This window comes from Pteropus vampyrus, unplaced genomic scaffold (assembly GCF_000151845.1).
Source record: "Pteropus vampyrus isolate Shadow unplaced genomic scaffold, Pvam_2.0 Scaffold141, whole genome shotgun sequence".
NCBI classification, from domain to species: domain Eukaryota; kingdom Metazoa; phylum Chordata; class Mammalia; order Chiroptera; family Pteropodidae; genus Pteropus; species Pteropus vampyrus.
This window is the reverse complement of record NW_011888922.1, coordinates 4,059,090-4,085,138: the sequence shown is the minus strand read 5'-3', so window position 1 is coordinate 4,085,138 and position 26,049 is coordinate 4,059,090. Positions and strand designations below refer to the sequence as shown.

Below are 26,049 nucleotides of genomic sequence, written 5' to 3'. Positions count from 1 at the left end.
GTTTCTCAAACTTTTTGGTCTCAGGACCCTTTTTCACACCCAACAATTATTGAAGACCTCAGAGAACTCCAGTTCAATTGGTTTATATCAGTATTTACAGTATTAGAAAATAAAATGGAGACACTTAAAAATACTTAAGTAATTTAACAATAACAATCTTATTAAATGTTAAGATATTTTCATGAAAAATATATTTTGCAAAACAAAAAGGTTACTGAGAAGAGTGGCATTGTTTTATGTTTTTACAAATTTCTTTAATGCTTGGCTTAATGGAAGACAGCTGGATTCTCATACCTGCTTCTGCATTCAAACAGATGCAATATATTGTTTTGGTTGAAGTTTATGAAGTAAAATACAGGTTTATATTGATATGTAGTTAGAAAGGGAGGGGTATTTTAATGGTCTTTTTAAAGAATTGTAGCTATTCTTCTTTGATACTAACCCAGACTCAAAACCCAAATTTCTTGAAGGTTAGTTGCTATTAGAATCTGAAAACACATCAGTGACATTTTCTTTCTCAGTTACATTAAAATCCAAAGACACATTGCACTTTGAATATGTCTTTTACCCTTGCATGATTTTGTAACAGTATGCATTGGCCATCTGTGGGGGAAAAAATGGTTCACCAAGTTATGCAGTCTTTCAAATATTGATCAGTTTCAGTATATAACATTTAAAAATTCAAATTTGTTAATGTCACCACCAATCTCATCAGAAAAGTTAAGTAAGGCATGTGGCATTTTATTGCACTTCTCAGATGTTGTGTTTTTCACAAATTGAAGGTAAGACCCTCCACCAACAAAGATTACAACCTGCTGAAAGCTCAGATCCTGTTCAACATTTTTTTAGCAATATAGTATTTTTTCATTAAGGTGTGTACATTGTTTTTGTAGACATAATGCTATTGCACACTTAATTGCCTACAGAATAGTGTAAACATAACTTTTATAGGCACTGGGAAACCAAAAATTTATTTGACTTTATTGCAATATTTACTTTATTGCAGTGGTCTGGAACTGAATCCACAATGTCTCCTAGGTATTTCTGTATTGGGAAGCTGTCAAGCCCACAGTGGGGAACAGAAGTTTTCCAAAATTTGAATTTTCACTAAAAGCTTGAATTTTATCATTAGCAACAAATACTGTCAGTTTGCCTTGAAATGACAGACTTATTTTATTCATTTTTGAGAAAATATTTGCCAGACACTCAAGTCTGTATAATCATAATTTATCCGTCAATATTTCCTTTAAGTAAAAATGGTGTTCCATGAAAAGAGTGGCCAGTTCGGCTCATAATTCAAACAATTCTCATACAGAATATTAAAAAGATGTGCATTTAAGAATAACATATAGTAAATTAAATACATTTTATTGCTTCATCAATGACTTTCTTGAGTGAAATTGGCAGTGTTTTACTGAGAGGGCATGGCAGTGAAGAATACAATCACTTCTAGTACAGCTTGCGGGGGGGTGGGCACCAGCAGGTGTACTACCATTGCTCTTACACATTAGTGAAAGGGCCAGTGATGCCTAGTGTCATTATGACAAGAGTTTGGGCCTCACACCCCGACCTGAAAGGGTCTGGTGTCTGCTAAGGAGTGTGTATTATGTACTGGGCCATGTACTAGTTCCAAGCATTTTACTTTAAAAAAAAAAAAATTGTGGTAACAAATAACAAGTGCTGGCGAGGATGTGGAAAAAAGGGAACTCTTGTGCACTGTTGGTGGGACTGTAAATTAGAGCAGTCACTGTGGAAAACAGTATGGAGATTCCTCAAAAAAATTAAAAACAGAGCTGCCACATGATCCAGCAATTCTATTTCTGGCTATTTATCCAAAGAAAACAAAAACACTAATTTGAAAAGATATATGCATCCCTGTGTGATTGCAGCATTACTAGTAATGGCCAAGATGTGGAAACAACCTAGATGTCCATAAATAGATGACTGGATAAAGATGATGTGGTGTATATATATGCAATAGAATATTATTCTACAACAAAAAAGAATGAAATCTTGCCATTTGCAACAGCATCGATGGACCTAGAGGGTATTATGCTAAGTGAAATAAGTCAAACAGAGAAAGACAAATACCATACGATCCCATTTCCATGTGGAATCTAAAAAAAAAAAAAAAATAAGATAAAATAAATGAATAAATAAAACAAAACAGAAACAGATCCATAGATATAGAGAACAAACTGATGGTTGCCAAAGGGGAAGGGATGGGAAGTGGGAATTAAAGAGACAAGAAAAGTGTTGGGTAGTTAAAGAAAAGATTATTGTACTTAGGGGATAGACTAGAATAGATGAAAGATATCAAACGTGTTACAAAGTTAATATTAATTCACATCCAAGCATAAGAATAAAAATGAAACTGGAAAATTTTAAATACTTATTAAAAATTACCTACAAAAACCAAACAAAATTAAAAAATAAAGCTCTAAAAATATTGTGGTAAAATACACATAATATAAAAATTACATGTTCTCATTTTTAAGTGTGCAGTTCAGTGGCATCGAGTATATACACATTGTGCTACCATTACCACCATCTCTCACCAGAAAATTTTCATTTGTAAAACTGAAACTCGGTATCCATTAAACGATAACTCCCTATTTCTTCATCCAAGGGGTGCAGGCAGGTCCTACCCATGACACGCCCCCATCCACCCCAGGCATCCACCCAAGGCAGGATTACTTGGCAGAACACAAGATGAGAGAAAATTCCTAACTTTGTGTTCTGTAATGGCAGATGGCTGTTATAATAAAAGCAGTGGTAAGGACACACCCAGAGAAAAGTTTTGAGGAGGAAGGTGACATGGGCAGACATTGTGGGGACTTCACTGTGTGGAAGGCGGAAATTAGAAGGAGCAAGGACAGAGGCAGCAAGACAGTGAGGAGACAGGAACCACAATCTGGGAGGAACGGATGAAGGTTTGACTAATCTGGGAAGGGAACAATGGGGGATGTGGAAGACCAGGTGGCTAGGACAATTAGAGACACAGCACAGCTGCTGGAGGTCTGATTCCTTCTACCGTTGAGCTCCGGGTCCTGAATGTTCCAGAGGAGGCTTTGTAAGGAAGGGTCCTTCCTGGGACTACCTGTGCCAAATGAAAATTCAGGGTTCCATGTCCAAAAATTATTAAGAATTTCAAAATGGTGACGGAGCATTAAATCAAGAGTAGAGTCCCGGGCGGGCTTGGGCTGCCAGATATAGAAGGCGGGGGGGGGGGGGGGGGGGGGGGGGGGGGTGGTGGTGGTGGTGGAAAGGACACCCATTTAGAGTTGAATTTCAGATAAATTTTTAGTATAAAAATGTCTGGTGCAATATTTGCAGTAAAAACCGTTTGTTGTTAGCCTGAAATTAAACTTTAATTGGGAGTCCTGGATTTTAACTGGCAACCCTACCAGGTGGGTCCTGATGTCTCTTACGCTACCTGGGGCTCCTAGGAGAAGGGTTCCCATACTTTAGCCTGCATCAAAATCACCTGGAAACAGATTGCTAGACCCCACCCATAAAGTTTCTGATTCACTGGTCTGGGGTGGAGCCCAAGAATTTTCATTTCTAACAAGTTCCAAAGTGGGGCTGATGCTGTAGGTCCTGGGGCCACATTCTGAGAACCATTATTCTAGGGGTCCGTTATCCTAATGAAGTCTATAAATAGGACACAGAAAAGCGCAGTGAACCAAAATGACCACTAGAGGGCAGAAGCGCACACTAGTCAGGCCTCCGGCTGCGCCCACCGTCATGGGGCTAAGTTTACACCTTTGCTGAGTATTTGCTCCATGCCTGACCAGGTCCCGGGCCCTGGCTATGACAAAAACATGAGTCAGACTCAATATCTGCCGTTGAGGAACGCATGATCTGGAGAGAGAGGCAGAGGGGTTATTTACATTTGGTGCCGAGGTGATGGGAGTGGGATGCAGTGGGGTGGGGAACCTGGGGGTAGTCAAGCAGGCTTCCTGGAGGAGCTTGTTGCTTGAATAACGAGTAAGAGTCACACAGGTGGGGAAAAGAGGAAGAAGGGAATTCTGGGCCTAGGAATCCATAAGTGTAAGGGTACATAGGTGGGAAGTGTCAGGTATGCTCGAGGAGTAGTGCAGGGGCAGGGACAAGAATTTAGTGAATATCCTGGTGGCAAGGCTGGCAGGGGCTTGGCTGGATCCTGAGGGTCTCAAGGAGCCCAGGAAACTGTTAACTAGATGATGCGTTAGTATGATTCCCAGGCAACGGCGAGGAAGAGGAGAGACCAGAAGTAGGGAAGGCAGTGAGGGAACTGGTGTAATGGTCTAGGAAGAGATTATGAGACAAGGAAGAATGGCAACAGTGTCTCATTCATTCATTCATCCATTCGTTGCACACTTAATGGAATAACTTCTCTGAATCAAGCTCTGGCTGGGTGCTGGGACTTGGTGGTGATCAAGACAGACAGTTCCTGACCTTCTCAGAGGGCTTCCATTCTAACAGCAAAGGCCACCATCCAATACTCAATGGTAAGGCGAGTCAGCCAGTGATAGCTGAGGGACCAGTACAAGGGATGTTAAGGAAGACAAATGGCAGGGTCTGGGCAGTGGTAGGGAGTGGGAGACATCTCCCAGGAGAGCCCCTGACCTGGGCATCCTGACCTAGAGAGCACAGATGCCTCATTCAGCCAGACCCTGGCACCCTCCCCACCACAGCCCAGAGCTAACAATATGGCCATTGAAGGCTGCTGCCACTGCTCGAGGTCCAACCTTTCCTGCCCCCATCCTCCCTCAGCCACATAATCTTGGCCTTTGACAGGGAAGAAAGAGCAGGATTATATGCAGGTACCAGGGGCCGGGCCCACTCCTCCACCAGAGCCAGTCTGGTTCTCAGCTCCAGGCAAGCACCCAGGCAGGCACCTTCTTCAAATATCCAGGGCTAAGCATGTGAAGGGTGGGCTAGTTAGAAGCAGAGGGATGAAGGAGATGACCTTAAATGCCAAGGGAATGCTCTGTAAGTGTTGTCCCAGTTGATGAGTACACTACATTCATCTACAGAGGTGGGACTGGCCCCATGGATGAAATTAATTAAAATCAAAGTAACTGGAGCATTACTTTCTAGGAGGGTGGTCTTGCTCTTCTGAGAACATGCCTAGTTCATTCTAGTCTTGGGGCCTTTACATATGCAGTTCCTCTGCTTGGGGTGCTCACCTCTACTCCGAGGCCTTCACAGGATTGGCTTCTGTGGCCCCCACAGATGTCCATGTTCCAATCTCTGGATATGTTAACTTACATGGTAAAAGGGACTTTGCAGATGTTATTAAATTATGGGTCTAGAGATAAGGAGATTAACCTGGAGACCCAATGTCATCACAAGGTTTCTTACAAGAGGGAAGGAGTGAGGAGGGTTCAGAGTCAGAGAGAGATGTGCTGACAGGAGCGGAGATGAGAGAGGGGGGCAGATATGAAGATGCTACACTGCTGGCTTTCAAGACAGAGGAAAGGGCCATGAGTTAAGGAAAGCAGGTGACCTCTAGAAGCTGGAAAGGCCATAGAAACAGATTTGTCTCAAGAGCCTCCAGAAGGAACGTGGCCCTGCCAATGCATCCCTGCCTGGGATGCCCTTCTTCAACTTGCCTCCTCTTAGGGCTGGGACTAGGGTGAGGTAAGTGAGGCATTCACCCTGGTGTGCCAGTTCAAACGGGGAGGCAATTATCAAACAAACAAAAAACAAACAAATAATTTTAGAAAAGGCATCAAAAACTTCGGTAGTTAAGAGAAATAACATTTTACATAACATTTTTTAAAATATCAAAGTCAATGCAGAAAAATCCACGATGAACAAAATATCAAACATTTTAAATCACTACTTTTTCTCTCTTTTGGCTTAGTCTCTAATATGGCTTGACACAGTACTGTTTTATTGACCTTGTCTACATGATGTGTGGGGTCTCTTCTTCAAAAATTATTCAGAATTTCACAAGAGCAATGGCAGAATATTTAAGCAAGCCTAGAGCCCTGTGAAACTGCACAGGTTGTATACCCATGAAGTTAGCCTGAATCCTGTCTTTATTTAAAAATTTGATATTTTGTTCATCATGGATTTTTTGCAATAATTTTGACTTTAAAAAATATTGTATGAAAATATTAGTTATCATAATTACTGTGTTTTGGGGTGTTCCCATTAATTGTACACCTAAGGAGAGAGACTCGCTTTTCTTACCTTCCCCAGGTCTTCTCTGCTTGGTGTGAGCTCTCTCTCAACCATAGGCAGCCTCCTCCAGGAAGTCTTCCCTGCCCCATCCCTGAATGGAGTTAGGTAATTTTAGGCTCTGGAGCTCTCTTCCTCCTGTCCTCTGTCACACCCGAGCACCCTGTGTGAGCCCCATTTACTTAAGGTCAGGGAGTGGATTTGATTTGTTTCTATGTTTTCAGCACAGAGCCTGGCTCAGAACAGTTGCTTAGGAAACGTTGGTTTTGAAAATGAATGGCCCGCCCATGTTTGGATTTCTATGTCAACATGATGCCTTTGGGTCAAATCCTTCTGTCTCTAGAAAGTCACTGATAGAACCCCTACAGGGGTAACCCTTTAAAGAGGATACATCTCTGAAACTGCCTAGTTTCAGAACCAGCCGTGTGGTCACCAGGCCTGCTCATCCTCCACACCCCTCCCCTGGGATGCAGACCCACCTGCACTTCAGGTGGTAGGGCAGACCTCTGGCAGGATTTGCTGATGGGTCAGTGCTTTGAGTATGGATGGAGGCTGAGTGGCTGTACTGTCGGGACTTTGGTGTCAAGGCAGCCTCATCTCAGTGCCGTGCTGCCCTAGCCTGTGGCCTTTGACCAACCCACTGGCTCGCTGCACAAACCAGTCTTTCTGCCTTGTTCTGGGGACCAGGCTTTGTCCAGATTTGCAGCTGAGACCTTTTCTGCCACTCAGCCTACCCTTGTCAGTCTTCCAGGGGCAAGATTCTGTGTCAGGGAGCTTGATAGCCCAGCTGGCTGCAGTGGACAGAACTGCAGACCCCAAGCAGAAAAACCTGGCTTCAAATCCAGGCTCTATCTTTCTTGGGCTGCTTGAGGCTCAGTTTCTTCATTTGCAAATGGAATTAAAATGCCTATCTCACAACAGGTAGTTAACATAGAATTTAAGAACTCCCAGCACACAGCGGGCATCGATAAATGCTAGTTCCCCTTCTCCTATGTCTAGTTTGGGTGCTCAGACTGTCAGCTGTGCCCCTGGTGACCCCCTTCCCACTCCAGCCTCCAACATGAGTTCTTTTTCACAACTCTCTGTCCCAGCCAAAGAGATGGGAAAATTAAGGCTCAGAGAGATCAGAGACTTGCCTGAAGTCACATACAGAGTCAGGAGCGGAGTACAGTCTGGAACCCAGGACCTGACTCTCAGCCTGGGCTCTGCTGGTGCCCAGCTCCTCCTTTCCTATTTCCCATCAGGCCTTGAAAATTCTGAGCCTGAGAGGGACAGCTGTGCGAGCAGCGTCATCAGCTGGGGCCCCTCCCCCACCTCGTGCACACCCATAGGCAGAGGCACAGGGCTGAGGACTCTGCGTGCTTCCATGAAAGGCGTGTTTCCCTCCTGAGTCAGAGCAGATCCAGAGCAGACGGCTTTGGGGCCTGACTGGGCTGCAGTCCCAGACCTCCAGCCTGCCTCAGAGCAGGCGCCCGCTCCCTGCTGGAACCTCTGGGCAGCGGCCAGCACAGCTGCATCCCTCAGCAGGGCTTGCAACGATAGGCCCACGTTGCATCAGCTCGGCCTGTCTCTGCACTGGCTCCTGCCCACCAACCAATGGGGCCTGGCCGAGTGTACAGATCCAGACTCTGCCCCACCCCACTGCCAAAGAATCACCACGCGGCAGACTGGTCCTCCCTCAGCATTCCCAGCCAGGGAGGCGGGGATAGAGGGTACCATTGCTCCATCAAATCCAAATTGGCCTTCCTCCCTCTGCTCCCGCCCCACTAGCAGCCCTGCCATCTCCACCTTGATTCTCCTTCCTGGAGGTGGCAGAGGTGCCCCCTCTACCTGGCATGGGCCTGTTTCTCCTCAGCCTGTTCTTCTCACCCTCTGTACCTGCTCTTACCTACATCTTCCCTCCCATGGCAACTATTACTTTTTTTGTGCCATGACTCCTAAATTGTCCTCTCCAGCCTGGCCTTCTCTCAGTCAATGCCAGACTCAGGGATGCTACAGCTTCCTGGTTATCCAATCTACACACAACGGAGCTCACCATCTTCCCTCAGGATCTTCATCTCAGGAGGAGGACCATTTGCCACTTGTTCACACAGGCCGGACACCCGAGAGTCCTCCTTCCTTCTCCTGAGCCCTCTCTAGCCTCATGGCCCCCGCCTGGGCCCAGGCACTAGCATCTCACTCTAGGTTATTGTGACGTTCTCCTCTCTGGCCTCCCTCTGATACTCTCCGTTTAGCAGGCAGAGAACTTTAAAAGCATCATATGCCATTGTCACTTCCCTGCTAAACTGCCTTCAGGAGGAATCTCTGAGCCCTGGCCTTGGTTGGTCATCTTCTGTGGCTTTTCCCACACATACTCCTGCCTCCTTACACAGTTACTTTGTCTCTGTTGGGACTTCTGCTTGCCCGCCCTGGCTGCTTTCCAAGAAATCCTACCAGGATCTAGCTTGTGTTAGCCTGAGGCCTAAGCCAGCCGGCCTGTGGTGGAAAATGCCACGCCTGGCCAGAGAGTCTGCAGCTCCAGCCTCCCCTCTTCCCCATTGCTGCAGTGGGGGGCCCGAGCCCCAGGTCCCATCACCACCTGCACTTCCCTAGCCCCAGCCCACACATGGCTCAGGCCTGGCTTGACCTCCCACTGGGTGTTTCTTTTCTATTCACTTTATTGATTTTTAAAAACTGATTATAAAAGTGATATATGCTATTGAAAAAAAAATTAGGGAAACAGGAGAAAATAGAGATAATGTATATTTCCATCTCCAAAGATAAACAATATTAAACAATTTAAGGATATTTCCTTCTGAACTTTTTTCTATGAATATTATATACATCTATCTGTCTATCTATCCATTTGTCTGTCTGTCTATCTATCTATCTATCTATCTATCTATCTATCTATCTATCTATCTATCTACCTATCTATATTTTTATTAATCACATTCATTGGGGGAAAAAACACATCCAAATGGCAGAAGTGTTTTTAAAGTTAAGTGGAAATCACCTAATAACAAGAGCTGACTCTTTGGTGAACATTCTTTTATACATCTGTGCTTCTGCACATGCAGTTTCCACAAACATGCTGTTTTATAAGCTACTCCACTTTCTATACACCAGTCCACCGAGTTATCTTTCTGTGCTCAAGGGTTAAAATTGCTTTCTCCTTTATGATGGCTGCCAATAGTCCATCCCTTCTTGATCTTCAATTTTTGGCCCTGCCAATGAGGCTGTAACGGATATTCTTGTACATATATATCTATGCTCATATTTTCAAAAATCATTTTCTTAAGCTAAATTCCTAAAAAATGTTTTTTTCAAAAAGAACACAAATCATTTTAAATTTAAAAAAATGTGTGAATATTTAAGCATTCATACAGTCCAAAGTTTCATAAGGGGTGAAAAATAAGTCTCATTCCTCCCCCACTTCCCCTCTCATCCAGTCCTTCCCCTGCCAGCAAGGAATGTCACCAGTTTCTCACAGGCCAGCAGGGATCATTCTAGCAGATAAAGTGCTTCTTGCACTTCATCTCACTGGGGAAGCTGCCCTGGGCTGAAGCAGATTAGGGGTGGGGCAGGGGGTCAGAGCTCAGGGGTCCCTTTTCTGAGTGTCAGAGATGCTAAAACAGAGGGAACAGCCCTGTGGCTGATCTGAGCATCACTATTATTACAGTTGTTGGTGTCGCCTGGGGGAGAGAAGAGCTGGGTGCTGGGCGAGGGGATGGGAGGAGAGGCAGCAGGGGAAGGGAAAGAGCAAGGCAGTATTTAACAACCATCCTACCATCCTACCAGCCCTCCAAGCCTGGCCTTGCAGGCAGCTGGAGCCACTTCCATGGCTGCCCAAGAAGACCTAGGAGGGGGAAGCTGGGACAGGGAAGGGAGCCTCCGGTCCACCCTAAATAAAATGTGCTCCCCATTCCCCAAAGCTAAGCTTTTCAAAGAGTGTCTTCCTTTGCTCTGGCCCTAAATAGGCACGGAGGACCTGCATTTGCAAGCTGGCATGCCTGCTACAAGGTAACGAGGGCACTGAAAGTGCTGGGACTTTCTCCAGGGGCACTGGGAGCCACAGAAGGGTTTCGAGTTGGTGCAATGGATGGATCCCTGGGCTGGCTCAGGAGCCCTGTTCCTGTGTTCTGGGTCCAGCTCATTCCATTTCCAATGGGACCTATGTCCTTACCTTGTTGGGTTTTTGGCACCCCGCATGTGAGAGATGCTCAAGAAATGCCTGAGGGCTTTGATATGAATGCTGGGGGAATGTCCTCTGGCAGGGAGTGGGGTGGCAAGGAGAAGTCACTTCCTCTCATTTTACGAATGGGAACTGAAGCCCAGAGAGTGGAAGTGACTTCCTCAAGATTTCACAGCTAACAAGGGGTGAAGAGGTGAGAGTGAAATCCCTGACTTCTGGGCCGTGCTCTTTCCCCAACCCCTTGAGTCTGCGCCTGTGTACAGGTACCTATTTGGCATGTGTGCCGCGTGTGGTGCATTTTTGTTGCTTTGGAGTTACACAGACATTCACAAACTGCATGACAGAGCCACAAGGGGTGGGTGGACACGTGTGTCTGCAGTGTCCTGTGTCAGTGGGCATGTGCCTTTCGGGTGTTCTGTCAGGCGTGTGGGTGGAGGCACTGTGTGACTTCTTTCAGCACCAGGATTGCAGAGGAGTCGGGGTGGGGCAGGCCTGCTCTGGGAGGAGACAAGAGGAATCACGTGCTGTCCGACCACCCCCACTGGCCTCCCACTCTCCAACGTGGCAGCTTACAGGACAGCCTATTTGGTTGGAAGGCCCCACACTCTGGAGAGAGAGAATCAGAAATTGCAGAAATTGTGTTTCCCTGACTCATGCTTTGGACTGTGAGCAGATTCTTGGCTCCTGGACAGCATCTCAGAGAACTGCCTGTGGAAGCCCTGGGCTCCTGAGGGAGAGGACTCACCATGGCCTGGTTAGTGGAGCCTTTCTAGGCCCCACTTGTATGACATGTAGACAGACAGAGATTACACTTTCTTCCAATTAACATCCAGTAATCAAAAGTGAGATACTGTTTAGGGTGCCCAGCAAAGGGCCTGGCCACAGTATAGTGTCCCATGAATATCTCTTTCCTCTTCTCCCCTCCCCGACCTTCCCACTTATAAATAGACCTAGTTCAAATCCCAGTTCTGGCTGAAACTTGTTATATTCCTTTAGACATTCTTAGCCTCCCCAAGCCTCAGTTTCCTCATATTTAAAACAAGGACATTTTTACTTAACCCGAAAGTATTCAATATGATAATATGAACGTGCTGGGCACTTAAATAACATGTTAGCTTTTGTCCTAGAATAATATAAGGTGAGAAGTATAGGAATCTAGTCGCTGATACCAAAGAAAGCTATTTGTGTGATACCTGGCAAAACTGGGCCTGCCTACCTGGTGGGTCAGTTGGAAGATTGAGCGGGGAGGGGAGTGCAGGGAAGGCTGGCGGTCCAAGATGTGGGGGAGGGACCAGCTCCACCTCTGCCTTGCTGTGTGACCTCAGGCAAATTTTTGCCCCTTTCTGGGCCTCAGTTTTCCTTTCTGTACAGTGTGGATGCAGTTGAACTTGATGGTTTTCTATTTCCTGTTGCCCATCCCTCTTGGGACCTAGGGAATTTCCAGCTGAGCCCCTGTGGGAGGTGCGGGAGGGCAGGAACAGTTCCTGCGGGGGGGGGGGGGGGGGGGGATCGGAAGGTGCCGGAGGAATCCAGACGTGAAATGCTGGATTTCTCTGTATTTCAGGTCCTCTTCCCCCTCCGATAAGAGTGCAGCCTGGGAGTATGGGGGAAGGGCTGCAGTCAGCAGGGCCTGGGCTGGGCTTAGAGCTAGGAATAATGTGGCAAAGGCTCCTGAAATTTTTTTGCCGATCTTGGAAATTTAAAGAAGCCTTGTCTTTCTTCAGGGAGGAAACAAAGTGCTTGGAGCCCAGCAGATTCAGACAGCCACTTCTCATCACTAGTGAATGAAGAAGCATCACTGGCCACGCTTACCAAGTGCCTCTTTTGGGCATATCCTGTGCTGGGTACTGGGGGCTCAGAGTGAGAAGGAAAAGGCCGTATCTGTCCAAAGTCTCTAATGACAGTACAGGGTGATGACACAGAGATAATGCAGCATAGAGGAGGCTTCTGACCCAGTCTGAGCTGTAGTAGCGGTCTGGCAAGGCTAGCAGATGGTCTTCAGACCCAGCCCGCTCCCTAGGCCTCAGCTTCCCTATCTACAAATGGAGAGCATTGGTCCTTTCCACTCTGTCCTTCTAAGACTCTGGGTTTATCTAACAGCATAAGCCTCAGTTTACCCTTCCCATTCAGGGCGATCACTGAGAATCACAGCACTCAGCTTTCCCCTAATGCAGCGGTCCCCAACCTTTTTGGCACCAGGGACCAGTGCTCCTATGAGAATCTAATGCCTGATGATCTGAGGTGGAGCTGAGGTGGTGATGCTAGTGCTGGGGAGCAGGTGCAAATACAGATGAAGCTTCACTGGCTTGCCCTAAAGTATTGGTGAAGCCTCAGAAAGCTAAGAGATGCAAGAGTGTGAAAGAAAGGAAATCTCTGGGATTTTGACACCTGCTGGAAACCAAGGCAAATTTCTCCTTCATTCCACCAGCTTTGGTGGACCCTTAGCTCCCTGGCCAATTACTATCTGAGGGCCAAGCTGGAGGTGGGAAGTGGGGCGTAGGGTAGTGAGTGGGGTCTGGCCTGTGACCCAGGTGTTTTCTTTGACTAGGAAGGACTTATCCTTAAGAGCAATACAGTTGAAGCAGGAAGAAAGCATGTGAGAACTAGGGCAGCCACCCTAAAGAGATGGACATACCTTAAGTCCGGAAGGTTTTGTTAATGATCTAACCTGTCCTAAGAAAGAATCCTGGGCTGCCTCTGAGGGAGTGAGCTCCCTGTCCTTGGAGATGCCTGGCCTTTTGGGATACTACAGAGAGGACTTTTGCCTGGGGCTACAAACAGGAATCCTTGACCTGCAGTCCTTAATACTTTTATTCTAAGATTCTTTGACTCTGAGGTTTAAAATTCTAATATTCTTTAGGCGGATTCAAAGATTCCATGGGGCTTCGAGTAAGATGTCATATTCTATGATGATTGCTGTAGGATTCAAGTAATTTCCAAATCTTTGACCCCAGTTCGAAGAGTGGGAAGCTCTTGTGATCTCACATTTCCCACAGTCCTTGTAATCAGACTTTGAGCAGGAGCAGCCTAACCCAGACTGAGAAGTTAGTCACCCCTACCAGGCTGGGGTGGCCGGAAAGGGCCCACTGCCACCCCCGCTGCCAGGGATCCAGATGATTCATCAGCCTATTGCTAGAATTCATTTACAGGGATATACCTGGAAGAAAGAAGATGCTCAATACAGTTTATTGATTGAATGAATGAGTGAATGAATAAAGTGTCTCTCTACCTTGTCCCTTCCTCTCCCTATCATGCCTATCTGTTATCTATCATTTCACTATTAAATAAGATGGGGGGAGGGTGTTCTAAATAATCTGCATTCCTGAGTTCCCTCCTCACATTTACATACTCAACTCAGATTGTACATCCTTGAGGGCAGAGAGCTGTGTCCACAGTGCCTAGAACACAAATGAATACCCCAGCTTAACTCAGAAATCAGAGGGCTATCAGTTGTGAAAGGGTGGGATGGGAGGAGTAGATAGTGAGACTTGGAGTCTGTGGGAGGGGCCCCAGACAGGGAGTGGGGCAGGGACGACCTAGAAGAAAGATAAATAGAGATAGATAGAGAAGGAAGCAAGGACTGACTTAGCATCACATTTCATAGCCCAAGGAACTGAGGCCCAGAAAAGGGAAGCAACTTGCTTAGGGTCACACAGCAAATTGATTAGTGGACAGCCAGGGTTTCCCTTTCTGTGCACCCCTCCAGGCCCAGCCACACCATCCGATGTTCCCCAGGTGTCTCTGCTTTTATCACTCCAGGACTTTTACCAGGTGAGGAGCAGGTACTGGGTCTGTCCAACCCCTCTCCACTCAGGGCAGTCACTGAGGGGCGCTCAGCCAAGGTGTTCAGGAAAAACTGTGGGTGGAGAAGGACTCTGCCTCCCAACCTCTGACTACCTTCCCTGAGACAAAGGAGAGGGGCCCTGACTGAGAAGGGGGTGTTTAGGGGGATGCAATTAAATTTGAGCTTGAAAAAGTGAAGGGAGTGGATCCATTCCGGGCAGAGCCCTGCAGAAATAGGGATGCTGGAAGGAATGTGCGATCAGGAGTAAGCTGGTTTGTGCAGAGAGCCTGGGGATCGAAGGGGGCTCCTCTCCGAGGTCCTGGACCCTGGAGCTCTGTGTCCCCTCCAGCTCCGCAGTCCGAACTTCCCCTGCCCCCACTTCCAGGGTCACAAGGGTCCGGAATTTCCGCTGAGTCGGAGGACCCCAGCCCTCTGCAGGTCATGCGGGTCCCGGCGCCGGCCCCACGGCGGGGGATCCCCACGCCTCATCCTACGGAGGGGGGCAATAGGACCCAGCGGCCGGGAGAGCTCCCGCAGAGGGAGGGGGCGGGAGCGGGAGCGGGGCGATATGGGGGAGGTCTTTGGCTTTTTTTGGCTGAGCCGCTGCACTCTCCGGAAGCCTTTCCAACTTTCCAGAAGTTTCTCGGGATGGGCGGGAGGAGGGGACGCCATATATAGACGTGGGGAGAGGGGAGCGGCGGAGAGTGGAGTCCGTCCGTCGCTCGGGTCGGTGAGTCCCGTCCCGGCGCCAGCCCGGCCCGGCCCAGGTGAGGGGCGGGGGCAGCCCTGGTAGGGCTGGGGGTTGGAGGCGGGGTGCGCCCGGGGAGCGGCGGTTGCCTTGAGGGCGCTCGACCCAGCGAGAGGCGCGGGCGGCCCCCGGGAGTGGTTGGAGGCCAAACCCAGATCCCGCAAACTGGAGTCCCTGGCACTTTGGGGGCAGCTGGAGGGTACAGATCGAGAACCTAAGGCTAGATGGCGATGGCGGAGCGAGCCTGAGGGCTAGTGCAGCGACCAGAGCGGGTTGGGGAGTCCGGCACCCGGAGGATTCGGAAAAGGTGCAGGACTCCCCAAAAGTTTGGGGCAGGGGTGTGATGGCAGAAAAGAAACAGTGGGGCTGGGGCCAGGACGCTGAGATTCCATTCTTTGCAGGGAAAAAGAGAGAGATGGGTCTGGGGCCCCTTCCAGCAGGCAGTGGTCGTCTGGGCGGGCTCTGCAGGTTGGGTGCCTCCAGTTCCGGGGTTGAGGCCCAGGGACCGCAGGGATTGGTGGACCAGCTCCTTACTGGCTTGTTGGGGCAAGTGAGCCTCCTGAAGGTAGGGTGGTAGGAGTAGAAATTAAATAGTCTTAGCTTTTCCAGGGATTGTGGGGTTTTGGCTCTTGTCCCCATGGTTTTGGAGGAGTCACCAACGGTGGCTCCATTTCTCATCAGCTGCCTGCATGCGTAGCTGATGGCAGCTAGAGGAAGGACTTGACCAGCACCAGTCTCCCCTACTTCCCCCAAGAGCAGGGTTAAGACTACTTCCAGATACTGGAGTTCCCTGCCCCCAGCTTAGGGACATTCCTGAGGCTGCTGGAGTGGAGGACGAATGAAACCACCTCCAGGACTGGCCCCTCCTCTTCTCGGTTTCCCGCTGGTCCCTCAGGGCTGCAGGACCCGGATGGAGGCTGGGGGAACATTAGGGGGCTTTGGTTCCGTGGAAGTCGAAGGCTGGGACCACACCCTCCTGTCCTCAGATGGTTTATTCCCCCTTCCTGAGGTCTTCCAGTTCCCTTCTTTTGTCTCTGGTCACCAGGATTCCCAGCAGAAATGTTTTTTACTGGGTATGTAACACGACACCACACCCAGCCTTCAGGAAGGGCTCTGTGGATGCTTCTGGGAAGAAAGAGTCTGCTAGAAGGCCTGACCCCACACTGATCCCTGTGGACCTGGGGTGGCTCCCTGCCCCTCTCTGGCCTCAGTTACACACCCACCTCCCTCACTCCCGTAAAGAGAGATGGACAACCTCCAAGGTCTCTGTAGATCTGGGACTGGTTAGGCCTGCCTTCCTGCCAGGGGCAGTGCAGACTGGGTCCCTTTTGGAGGCTGGGCCTTTCAGGCCCTGTCTCATCACCACCCCGGCTCTGCCCTATCCCATCCTCTTCACTTTGTTTTCTTTCAGAATGAAAAAGGCAGGCATTGACCTCCCTCTGAGGCAGTTTCAAGGTACCTTAGACCCCCTCAAGTGTTTAAGTGTTTGAGACCCTCTCTGGCCCCCCCGCACCCCCACTGGCAGCTGCTTTCCTTCCTTCTTACAAAAACGCAGAATCCAGTCTCAACTCGGTCTCGCTCACTGTGGGCATCATGTGATTGTGTATTTTTCTCTGTGGGACTGTAAATCATCTAACCTTGGCCTAAAGGCTGGGATTTCTCTGCAGCAACATGGGCTGGGCTGTGGGAGGCTGGCTTGCTTGCAGTGACTTGCCTTCCTCCGTTCCTGCTGCTTTGTTAACAGAGCAGCCCTTCACAACCGCACATTTCCCTGTGTGGACTGGAAGCTAAGGCAAGGGGGGCTCTATGGCACCCCCTGGGACCCGAACCCAGGCCTCCTGCTTCTCAGGCTTCCCTGGCTGGTGGAGATAATTCACTTTCCAGCCTGCCACGTCACTGGTCACTGAAGCCGGAGCAGGAGCACAGCTGTGTGGCTGCCTCAGGAATCCCAAACTAGTAATTTGGAACTTTCTTGAAAAGCCCCTCCTAGCACTTTGAAGTTCTGGTTGGCTGGGGACAGGGGCTGTCAGGATGGTGTCTGCCACGTGGCAGGGCTGAGGTAGTTGGGCTTCTTGACTGTCTCTCAAGGGAATGCAGGGGTCTGAGTTGTGGCATCAGTTCTCTGGACTAGAGGTGGCCTTTGAAGAGGGTGACTGTGTCCCTGTTTTCCTGGCATAATAATTCATAGGGCCTCATTCTACTCTCTTAAGTGGCTTTGTTTGTAAAGTAATTATATGGTCACTGTCTTTGAGGCTCCAGGCCTGGTGGGGAAGAAATTAGGGCTGGGGGGAAGGTGGCGAGGCCCTGAGATATCGCCTCCCGAAGCTGTACTTTAGGGTAAGTCTCTACTTCCACAATATGTGCTCTAGGGTACAGATCTCTCTTGTGCCTTCCTGCAGGCATTTGTGGATCTCAGTGGCCTTCCTCTCCCTACCCCTCTCCCCATGTACCCTTTACTTCCCCTTAGCCCTGCACCTTCAAGGAGGGGGCAGCCCAGGAAGGGGACTGGGGATCGGGGGTGGGGAGAGGGATTCATAGGACCTCTTCGGCAGTAGAGTCTTCCCAGAAACCTAGTGCTCCCACAGGCAGGCCCAAGTCCTGAGTCTTCCACCAGGATTTTGAAATTTCCATTTTCACTGAAGACCACGAGATGGCAGCTGCCAGAGCAGTAGGATCCTAGCCTCCACCAGTGTTCCTTTCAACCCTTCCCTTTGCCTTGTCATCTCCTCTTCCGTCCCGCTGCATGAAGTAGAGGGGGAAATGAGCTGAAGAAGGGGAAGTGTGGAAATGTCTTATGTGGAAAGACTATCCTGATTGGAGGCCCCAGAGAGGAGTGAGGTTTGTCCTAGGGAACACTACTACTTCTGTGGTATAGGGACAGGGCCTGAGGGCAACCCTGAAGCCACAGAGCAGATGGCCTATGTGGCAGCAGCTGTCCCAGCTTTCTGGGAGGCTGAACACACATCTGACCAGCCTCTGGTAAAGGGGAGGGGGTGTCACTGCTCCTCTGAGCTGTGACTTACCCCCTCCCCCAGCATCCTTTCTCTCAGGAAACCTACTCTCCAACCCAACCCAGCTTTTGTCCTGGGGATTTCCCATCCGCTCCGGGGGCTGTGGGCAGATGGGCAGACAAGTCCTTAGCAAAACAGAGGCCTCAGGTGTGGAGACCAAGACCCTTACAACTTGGAAAATGAAGACTGAGGCTCAGAGAGGGGTGAACATGCACATGCATGTGCACACACTCTCAAGGTCACCCTCGGGCAGTAGAGTGGAGCATCTGGGCTCTCTCATTTAATGAGTGAAACAACCAATGACTCATTAACATCCAGGGCAGAATGAAAGGCATGGAGGGGAGGAGCAGGCCTATAGTTCTGTCCCATAAGACATCCTATGCCCAGGCACTTGGGCTTCATGCAGACATTAAGCCCATCTGCCACTTTTTTTCCCACTAGAAAAGGGCTTTAGGATTGTATGAGATCAGAACTAACCTTTATACAAACTGAGGACCCTAGGGCTGGCCAGGTGGCCCTGGTTTCTGTTCCTTCAGGAACAGCTGAGGCCTGTTGTGGGCTAGGCACTGAGGATATAGAGAGAAGCCAGACTGGCTAGGTTTTCTGGTCTCCTGGAGGTCACAGATTAGTGATGAAATACACATACTAAACACGTCAGACTAAGTGTTCTAAGTTCAGCATTAGAAATCACAAGGGTGAAGTGGTGACTTGCCTGGAACCCTGCTTTGGATGAGAAGTCAAAGCAGGCCTCTGCGAGATTGGCAGACCTCCCCCTGCCTGAGTTAGGTCTGGGCTCCCCAGAACTCTGGGCTTTCTTGTTCCCATCTTCAGGAGACTTGGTGGCCAGAAGGTGGGGAATGGTTATGGGGGAGGCTCACCTAGGGCTTCAGGGCCACACTCTCTCTGCAGTCCTCACAGGTCCTCAGTGGCGCACACAACCCACCTCCCAGCCATGCGCTCCCTCCTGCTCACCAGCACCTTCTGCCTCCTGGCCATCACCCTGGCTGCAGAGGTGAAGAAACCTGCGGTGGCTGCAGCAGCCCCTGGCACAGGGGAGAAGCTGAGCCCTAAGGCAGCCACGCTGGCTGAGCGCAGTGCTGGCCTGGCCTTCAGCCTCTACCAGGCCATGGCCAAGGACCAGGCAGTGGAGAACATCTTGTTGTCACCCGTGGTGGTGGCCTCGTCGCTGGGGCTTGTGTCGCTGGGTGGCAAGGCGACCACGGCATCGCAGGCCAAGGCTGTACTGAGCGCCGAGCAGCTGCGCGATGAGGAGGTGCACGCAGGCCTGGGCGAGCTGCTGCGCTCGCTCAGCAACAACACTGCGCGCAATGTGACCTGGAAGCTGGGCAGTCGCCTGTATGGACCCAGCTCCGTGAGCTTTGCTGATGACTTCGTGCGTAGCAGCAAGCAGCACTACAACTGCGAACACTCCAAGATCAACTTCCGCGACAAACGCAGCGCCCTGCAGTCTATCAATGAGTGGGCTGCCCAGACCACCGATGGCAAGCTGCCTGAGGTAACCAAGGAGGTGGAACGCACGGATGGCGCACTGTTGGTCAATGCCATGTTCTTCAAGCGTGAGTCTGGAGGGGCGGGGCCGGGCCGGGCATGGTGGGGCTGGGCGGGGCCTCATGTCTCCCTGGAGCCCCTGGACATGTGAGATCCCTATTCTTGAGCACTGCTTGTGTTTGAATCTTCATAACAACCATGGGGCAGGCCTTGTTATTAAACCTTTTTAGATAGAAGACACTAGCTTCGGATAGGTGTAGCGCTGTGTCTAAAGGAAGTAGCAGAGATCCAAGCCCAGCAGACACTCCAGAGAATGTGTTCCTACTGTGTTTCATCACGGCAAAGTGCTATTGCTTGTCTTAGAATCAATAAAATTGAGTAATCACTTCTGCCTCAGATGTAAGCTGTAGAAAGGCCCCACACCTGTGATCAGGCCTAATCTCAAAAGTTCCCTGGGGGGCAGGCAGTTTTACCTCCATTTCACAGGTGAGGAAACAGTTTTAGCTAGAGGGAGCAGAGCCAGGACTCAGGCCCAGGTGCATCTGTGTTGAACTGAAGATTTGATTTGGGGTTACTGCATATTTTTGAGGACTTATATGGATAGCACTGCTCCTCTCATGGTGTGCTTTGGGGATGAGTTAACTCCTGTTTTACAAATGAAGTGACCAAGGTAGGAAGAGTGAAAGGTCTCACAGCAGTCGTCAGCTGAGCCTGGATTTGAACACAGGTCAGGTTGTGACATAGGGCAGGGCTTAGGCCACTGTCAATTATGCATGGTTTTGGGGTCATTTTTCTGGCCACAGAGATGGATGGGACTTGGAGACAAGACTTAGGGGTGGTCTTGGGGCACCCTTTGCCCAGGGCACAGACCCCTTAGCAGGTGGAGTGGGAAGTCCAGCTTAGCACATGTTTCCCAAATGCCTGGTAGGCACTAGGGCTGAGGGTGGACATGGCGGTGGCCGAACTGAGTGTCCCTCTTCTGAAGGAATTCTCTCTCGTGTGGAAGTAGCCAGGCCCTGACTGTAGAGAGTCATATCTACAGGCAGCACGTCCTGGGGCCAAGACCCCGTCCCCCAAAGCAGGGAGCATATACTCTGTGGGCTTGGTGTTCAGTGGGGAGGCAGGCTGCAGCCGAGGCCCGAAGACTGGAACAGAGGCCTGTGGCAGGGATAAGTCCAGGGTATGCAGTTGGGATTGTGTCTCGAGGTGGGGCATCTATTCCTGACCTTGTATCCTACTTTCTGCTACAGCACACTGGGATGAGAGATTCCACCACAAGATGGTGGACAACCGAGGCTTCATGGTGACCCGTTCCTATACCGTGGGTGTCACCATGATGCACCGGACAGGTAGGTGCCTTACAGAGTGGAGGCCAAGGTGGGGATCTGAGGGTGCTTGGGCCCTGCCCCGGCTCTGCAGCGTGCCCAGTGCCCTCTCTGCTTTTCTTCTAGGCCTCTACAACTACTATGATGATGAGAAAGAGAAGATGCAAATCGTGGAAATGCCCCTGGCCCACAAGCTCTCCAGCCTCATCATCCTCATGCCCCACCACGTGGAGCCCCTCGAGCGCCTTGAAAAGATGCTGACCAAAGAGCAGCTGAAGATATGGATGGGGAAGATGCAGAAGAAGGCTGTTGCCATCTCCCTGCCCAAGGGTGTGGTGGAGGTGACCCATGACCTGCAGGTGAGAGATGGCCCAACTTGGGGGCCTCCAGGCTTGGAGGAGGGGGATGCTTAGGGCACCCATTCACCAGCTCAGCATGTCTATCTTGAGCCCCCCTCTGGGTATCCAAGCAGTACTGGTCTTGGCTGCGGGGGTACCTGGGGAAGGAGGCATGGGCTCTGTCTGTGGGAAGATGACGATAACATCAGTAGCTAAATTAAGCTCTTACTTGCTCTATGCCAGGTTCTCTCCTGAGCACTTTATATGTATCAAACTCTTAATTCTCAAAACAACTTTATTAAGTAGAACTGTCAATCTTCTCTTACAGATGAGGAAACTGAGGCTCAGAAAGGTTAAATAATTTATCCAAAGTCACATGGCCAGTAACTCAGATATCTGGCACCAAGCCATGCCCTTAATCATTTCCTGTGCTGCCTCTGAGAGTCTAACAGGCCCCCAGTTACACACTGTTTAAGCTGGAGGATCGTCCCACATGCAGCAATAAGACTAATCATGGCTTTCAACTGTGGGTCACTTGGGATGGCTAGAAAATTAACCTACCTACCCAACATGATTTCCCTCTATGACCACCTAGGTGATGAGAAGCAGTGACTTGCTAAGGTTATTCTGGCTAGTAAGTGCTGGAGCTGCAATTAGTCCTCAAGGTGGCCTTTTTGTGAATCAGGAGAGAGATTTTTTTTTTTACCTATTCCAAATGGAAACTTTCATCTCATTCTTGCCTTGAATGCCAGAAATGGTTCCTTGGCAGGCCTCTCACCCACAGAATTGATTCAGACTTGCTGCTGAGAGTATGGAGAGAGAAAGCTTGAGGTGAAATGGAGTTTAGGCCCCAAACCAGAGACTAGTGGAGCTTGGATGGTCTGTACTGTAGACAGCACTGAGGTTTCCAGTGGGGAGCCATCGGTGTCTCCCTCTTGGGCTTGTCCCAACTCTTCCCCAGCCTGTTCTTCTGCAGTGGCCATTATCTACCCCCTCCTCCCCTTCTTTCTCCCATGTCTTCTGGAACCCTGGGTGGACACTACCCACCAGTCCTTGGGTTAAATTGAGTTGGGAAATTTGAAGTGAGTGACTTGCACAGGGTCATTGGGATTGGACTAGCTGGGCCTAGAACGCCTGTCTCAGAACCCCAGATCTAGTGCCTTATTTGGCCATGCCAGGGAGGTGGACTGCCCTGCAGAAGCCTGGCTCCAGGGACTGCTATTCACTCAGCCCACAGTCATGTACTGCTGCCTCTTTGCATTGAGATTCCAGGAGAGCCCTGGACATAGGCCCTGCCTTGGGCGAGCTCTGAACCAGGAAGGAGAGACAGATAGTGGGAGGCTGGGGATACTGAGGCCCAGGGAGTCATGGCACCGGTCTGTGGGATAGGGAAGGCTTTCTGAACGGCCTTCCCTATCCCAAAGACCTATGGGGAAAAGGGATAGCCATCGAGATACCATCCAGGATGCTGGTTTTTCAGTAAGGCTGTCCAATGGAGAACAGGGTGGGGCATGCTTAAGAAGTGAGGTTGCAATGTAAGCACAGTTCATATGTGAGAGAGTTTGTGCTTGGCTTCTGAGAGCTATGCAGAGCTGTGGACAGGGTGTGTGTATGTTTTAACTTTTTACTATAGGAATGTATTAAAATATTAAATGTAATGAACCTTCATGTATATATCACCCAACGACCAACAAGGATTCATCTATACACACCCATTCTTCCCCCATCACATTATTTTGAAGCAAATCCCAGACATCATATCACTCTGGAAAGGTTTTACGCCCCAATGTGATATGGTCATAGCTGTCCTTAGATCAGTCTTTTTCAAACTCCAGTGTGCCAGAAATTACCTAGAGCGTTTGTTAAAAAGGTTCTGGATCCACCCACAGAGATTCAGTGGCTCTGGGCTGGGGTCAGGGAATGTGTGTTTCATATAAGCTGATGCAGGCTGTCCGTGACCCATACATACTTTGAGAAGCACTGGTCAGGATTTCTGGGCAGAGCCAGGGGTAAGTTCTGCCTTTCCCCTGAGTCTCAGTTTCCTCATCTGTGAAATGGCAATTAGAAGCGCTTGCAGGGTTGTCATGAGAACTGAAGTGCCCATGCCATCCATGTCTGGCACACAGAAAGTGGCCAGGGAGTGATAATCCTCTGCTCTGAGGAACAGAGTGGGAGATGGCAGGCGATGTGGGTGGAGGGTGAGGGTCTGGAAGCCTTGCCTACTGTGGCCTCACCTGGCACCTACCTGGTCCCATAGAAACACCTGGCTGGCCTGGGTCTGACTGAAGCCATCGACAAGAACAAGGCAGATCTGTCGCGCATGTCGGGCAAGAAGGACCTGTACCTGGCCAGTGTGTTCCATGCCACCGCCTTCGAGTGGGACACGGAGGGCAACCCCTTTGACCAGGACATCTATGGGCGCGAGGAGCTGCGCAGCCCCAAGCTCTTTTACGCTGACCACCCTTTCATCTTCTTGGTTCGAGACTCCCAGAGCGGCTCCCTGCTATTCATTGGGCGCCTGGTCCGGCCCAAGGGTGACAAGATGAGAGATGAATTGTAGGGCCCTGGGTGGGCACGGGATGGCAGAAGGCAGCTGAAGGCTCCTGAAACACATGGGTGCTATGGGGGTGGGGGGAACTGAGGTACTGACCTTGGAAATTCCATGGGTGGGTCGGGGAACAGCAGACTTCCTGTGTGTCTGAGCAGACCTTCCCAGCCAGAATTCACTCTGCTTAGACATCATGATGCTGAGCCCAGCCCCACATCCTATGGGACCTGGGCAATAGTCATCATGCCCTGCCCTCAGACTCCTAGGATCAAGCCTGCCTCAGTCAGTGTTCATATTTATAGCCAAGTGCTTTCTCATCTGTGAGACAGAATTGAGCTGGGGGGTTTAGCCCAGCCCTCGGGAAATGGGGATCCTCTTTTCCTGACACTATTACCACCTCAGCCCCCTCCGCCAGCTCTATCCCAATCTTCCCCGACTTCCCTCAACTATAAAACTAGGTGCTGCAGCCCCTGGGACAGGCACCTCTACCATGGCCCTGGCCCTAGTGACAGGGATCAGGAAATAGGTCATGGGTAGGGGGGCTCCTAGGCAGACTCTGGTCAGGCATTATGGGGATGAATTCCTTCCTTTAATAAATTTTCAAAGGTGGGAGGGAAGGGAGAAAATGAGCCTTTGTTGCTGTCAAACCAAGAACTTAATTTGTACAATTTTTTTTCAATAAAACTTTTCCAATGAAATTTCGTTGGGAGAATGAAGATGATTGGATCAGAGATTCCCATGTCGTTCTTCCCTAGGGACAAGGGCTCCTTCTGTTAAACCAGGTTTGCTGCTAATAGCCCATATCAGACCCTGAAATGTTGGCACCTGACTGCAGATGATGCTGAGCAGTAGGCCTGCTCTTTCCTGACTCAGGAGATTGTTTTTCAGCTCTGACTGTCCTGGAAAGATGGCTTGCAGGGTTACAGTGATGGCGCTGGACCTGGAGCCCAGGGTGTCCCTGTCCTGCTGTACAGGGCTCCAGGCTTTGGCCTCTTAAACTTTTACTTCAAACTGACCTCAATTACATGTAGGGCCAGAGGGTACAAGCTCAGGCTGCCTGACTGGGCAGGGCCTTGGAAGGAAGGAGTTTGTGGAATCCTCGTTCTGTGTTTGCATTTGTAACAGGAGGGGAGGAAGTACCTGACACAATCTCAATCACTTTGGTTTCCTCTCATGGTCCTTGGGGTTCCTGATGCCACAGTTCTGGGAGGGAGAGGGCAAGTGGGATGCACAGGACAGAAGACCCATGGCCAGGGAGGCAGAGGAGCAGAGGGAACTGGATACGAGCCCCATCTCTGCTGTTTGCTGGCTGTGTGACCTTGGGCAGGTCAGTTCTCTGTGGGCACCTCTTTGGTTCTTTGTCTCAACAACTCTGCCCAGGGGTTCTTGGTCTAGGGAGGGAGCCCCTGCCTGTCTGGGCAACCCAGATGGAGTCCTCTAAGACATGGGTCCTCAACCTTTAGGCTGCAGACCAGTACTGGCCCATGGCCTGTTAGAAACCAGGCTGCATGGCAGGAGGTGAGCAGGCAAGCAAGAAGTTTCATCTGCATTTGCAGCTGCTCCACAGCCTCAGCTCTACCTCAGATCATCAGGCATTAGATTCTCATAGGGTCACTGGTCCCTGGTGCCAAAAAGGTTGGGGACCACTGCTCTAAGATGTGAATGGGGCGGCAGAAAGGCCAGCTGATTCACTCCCATTATTACTGCAACAGAAATTTAACTGTTCAGATTTCCAGGTCTGTCTGGTACTGTGGACTCAATAAATTAGGTCTCTACCTTCAAGGGGTTTTTATCTAGAGGTAGAGACTTAGGGCCAGTGACAGGTGTGCTCAGTACTCACTGTATTCCAGTCCCCTGGATTATTTTGCTCTCAGACATGTATTCCCTTGCTTCAAGGCCTTTGCATTAGCTGTTCTTTCTGCCTGGCAAGTGGTTCTTCTAGTTATTTGCAGGGCTCCTTTTTTTGTCATCCAGAACTCAGCTTGAATGTCATCTGCTCAATGAGGCCTTACCTGACCACCCAATATAAGCAGCTTTTCCTCCACCTCAGTTTCTATGTTATCTTATTTTACTGACTCCTTAGTGCTTGAAATTATCCACTTCGATACATTCACTGTTTGTCCCCACTATGAGAATGGGGACTATGTCTTGTTCGTCACTGTATGTCCTGCACTCAGATTCAGCATCATGCACATATAAGGCACTAAACACATTTGCTAAGTAAGGGAAAAGGCTGCTAGAAAGATACTAGGGTTGTGGGAGTCTAGTGGTGGACGCTATGGCTGCCATGGGGAGGACAAGAAAGGCTCTCTAGAAGAGGTAACATGCATTGCCTTGAAGGGTGAGTAGGTATTTCTTGACCAGAATGATTTTAATGATACAGCTGGTACTACCTTTGTGTTTTGCTTCTGCTCTGTGCTAAACACCATGTCAAGTCA

At 49.7% G+C, this 26,049-nt stretch overlaps 1 protein-coding gene across 5 annotated transcripts; it reads left to right on the top strand.

Moving 5' to 3' along the window:
* Positions 1 to 14,097: 14,097 nt before the first annotated feature.
* Positions 14,098 to 24,309, top strand: SERPINH1 (serpin family H member 1). 5 transcript variants are annotated; one of them, XM_023535512.1, is made up of 7 exons: positions 14,761 to 14,899; positions 16,292 to 16,335; positions 17,523 to 17,718; positions 18,801 to 19,468; positions 20,651 to 20,749; positions 20,852 to 21,084; positions 23,321 to 23,623. In XM_023535512.1, the coding sequence occupies exons 3-7, from the start codon at positions 17,675 to 17,677 to the stop codon at positions 23,621 to 23,623; spliced, it is 1,347 nt and encodes a 448-aa protein (XP_023391280.1). In that variant the 5' UTR covers positions 14,761 to 14,899; positions 16,292 to 16,335; positions 17,523 to 17,674. The 5 variants fall into 5 exon arrangements, with proteins under 5 accessions (XP_023391279.1, XP_011366708.1, XP_023391280.1 ...); XM_011368407.2 differs by lacking the exon at positions 17,523 to 17,718; XM_023535513.1 differs by lacking the exon at positions 16,292 to 16,335 and having other exon boundaries at positions 14,762 to 14,899.
* Positions 24,310 to 26,049: the final 1,740 nt, after the last annotated feature.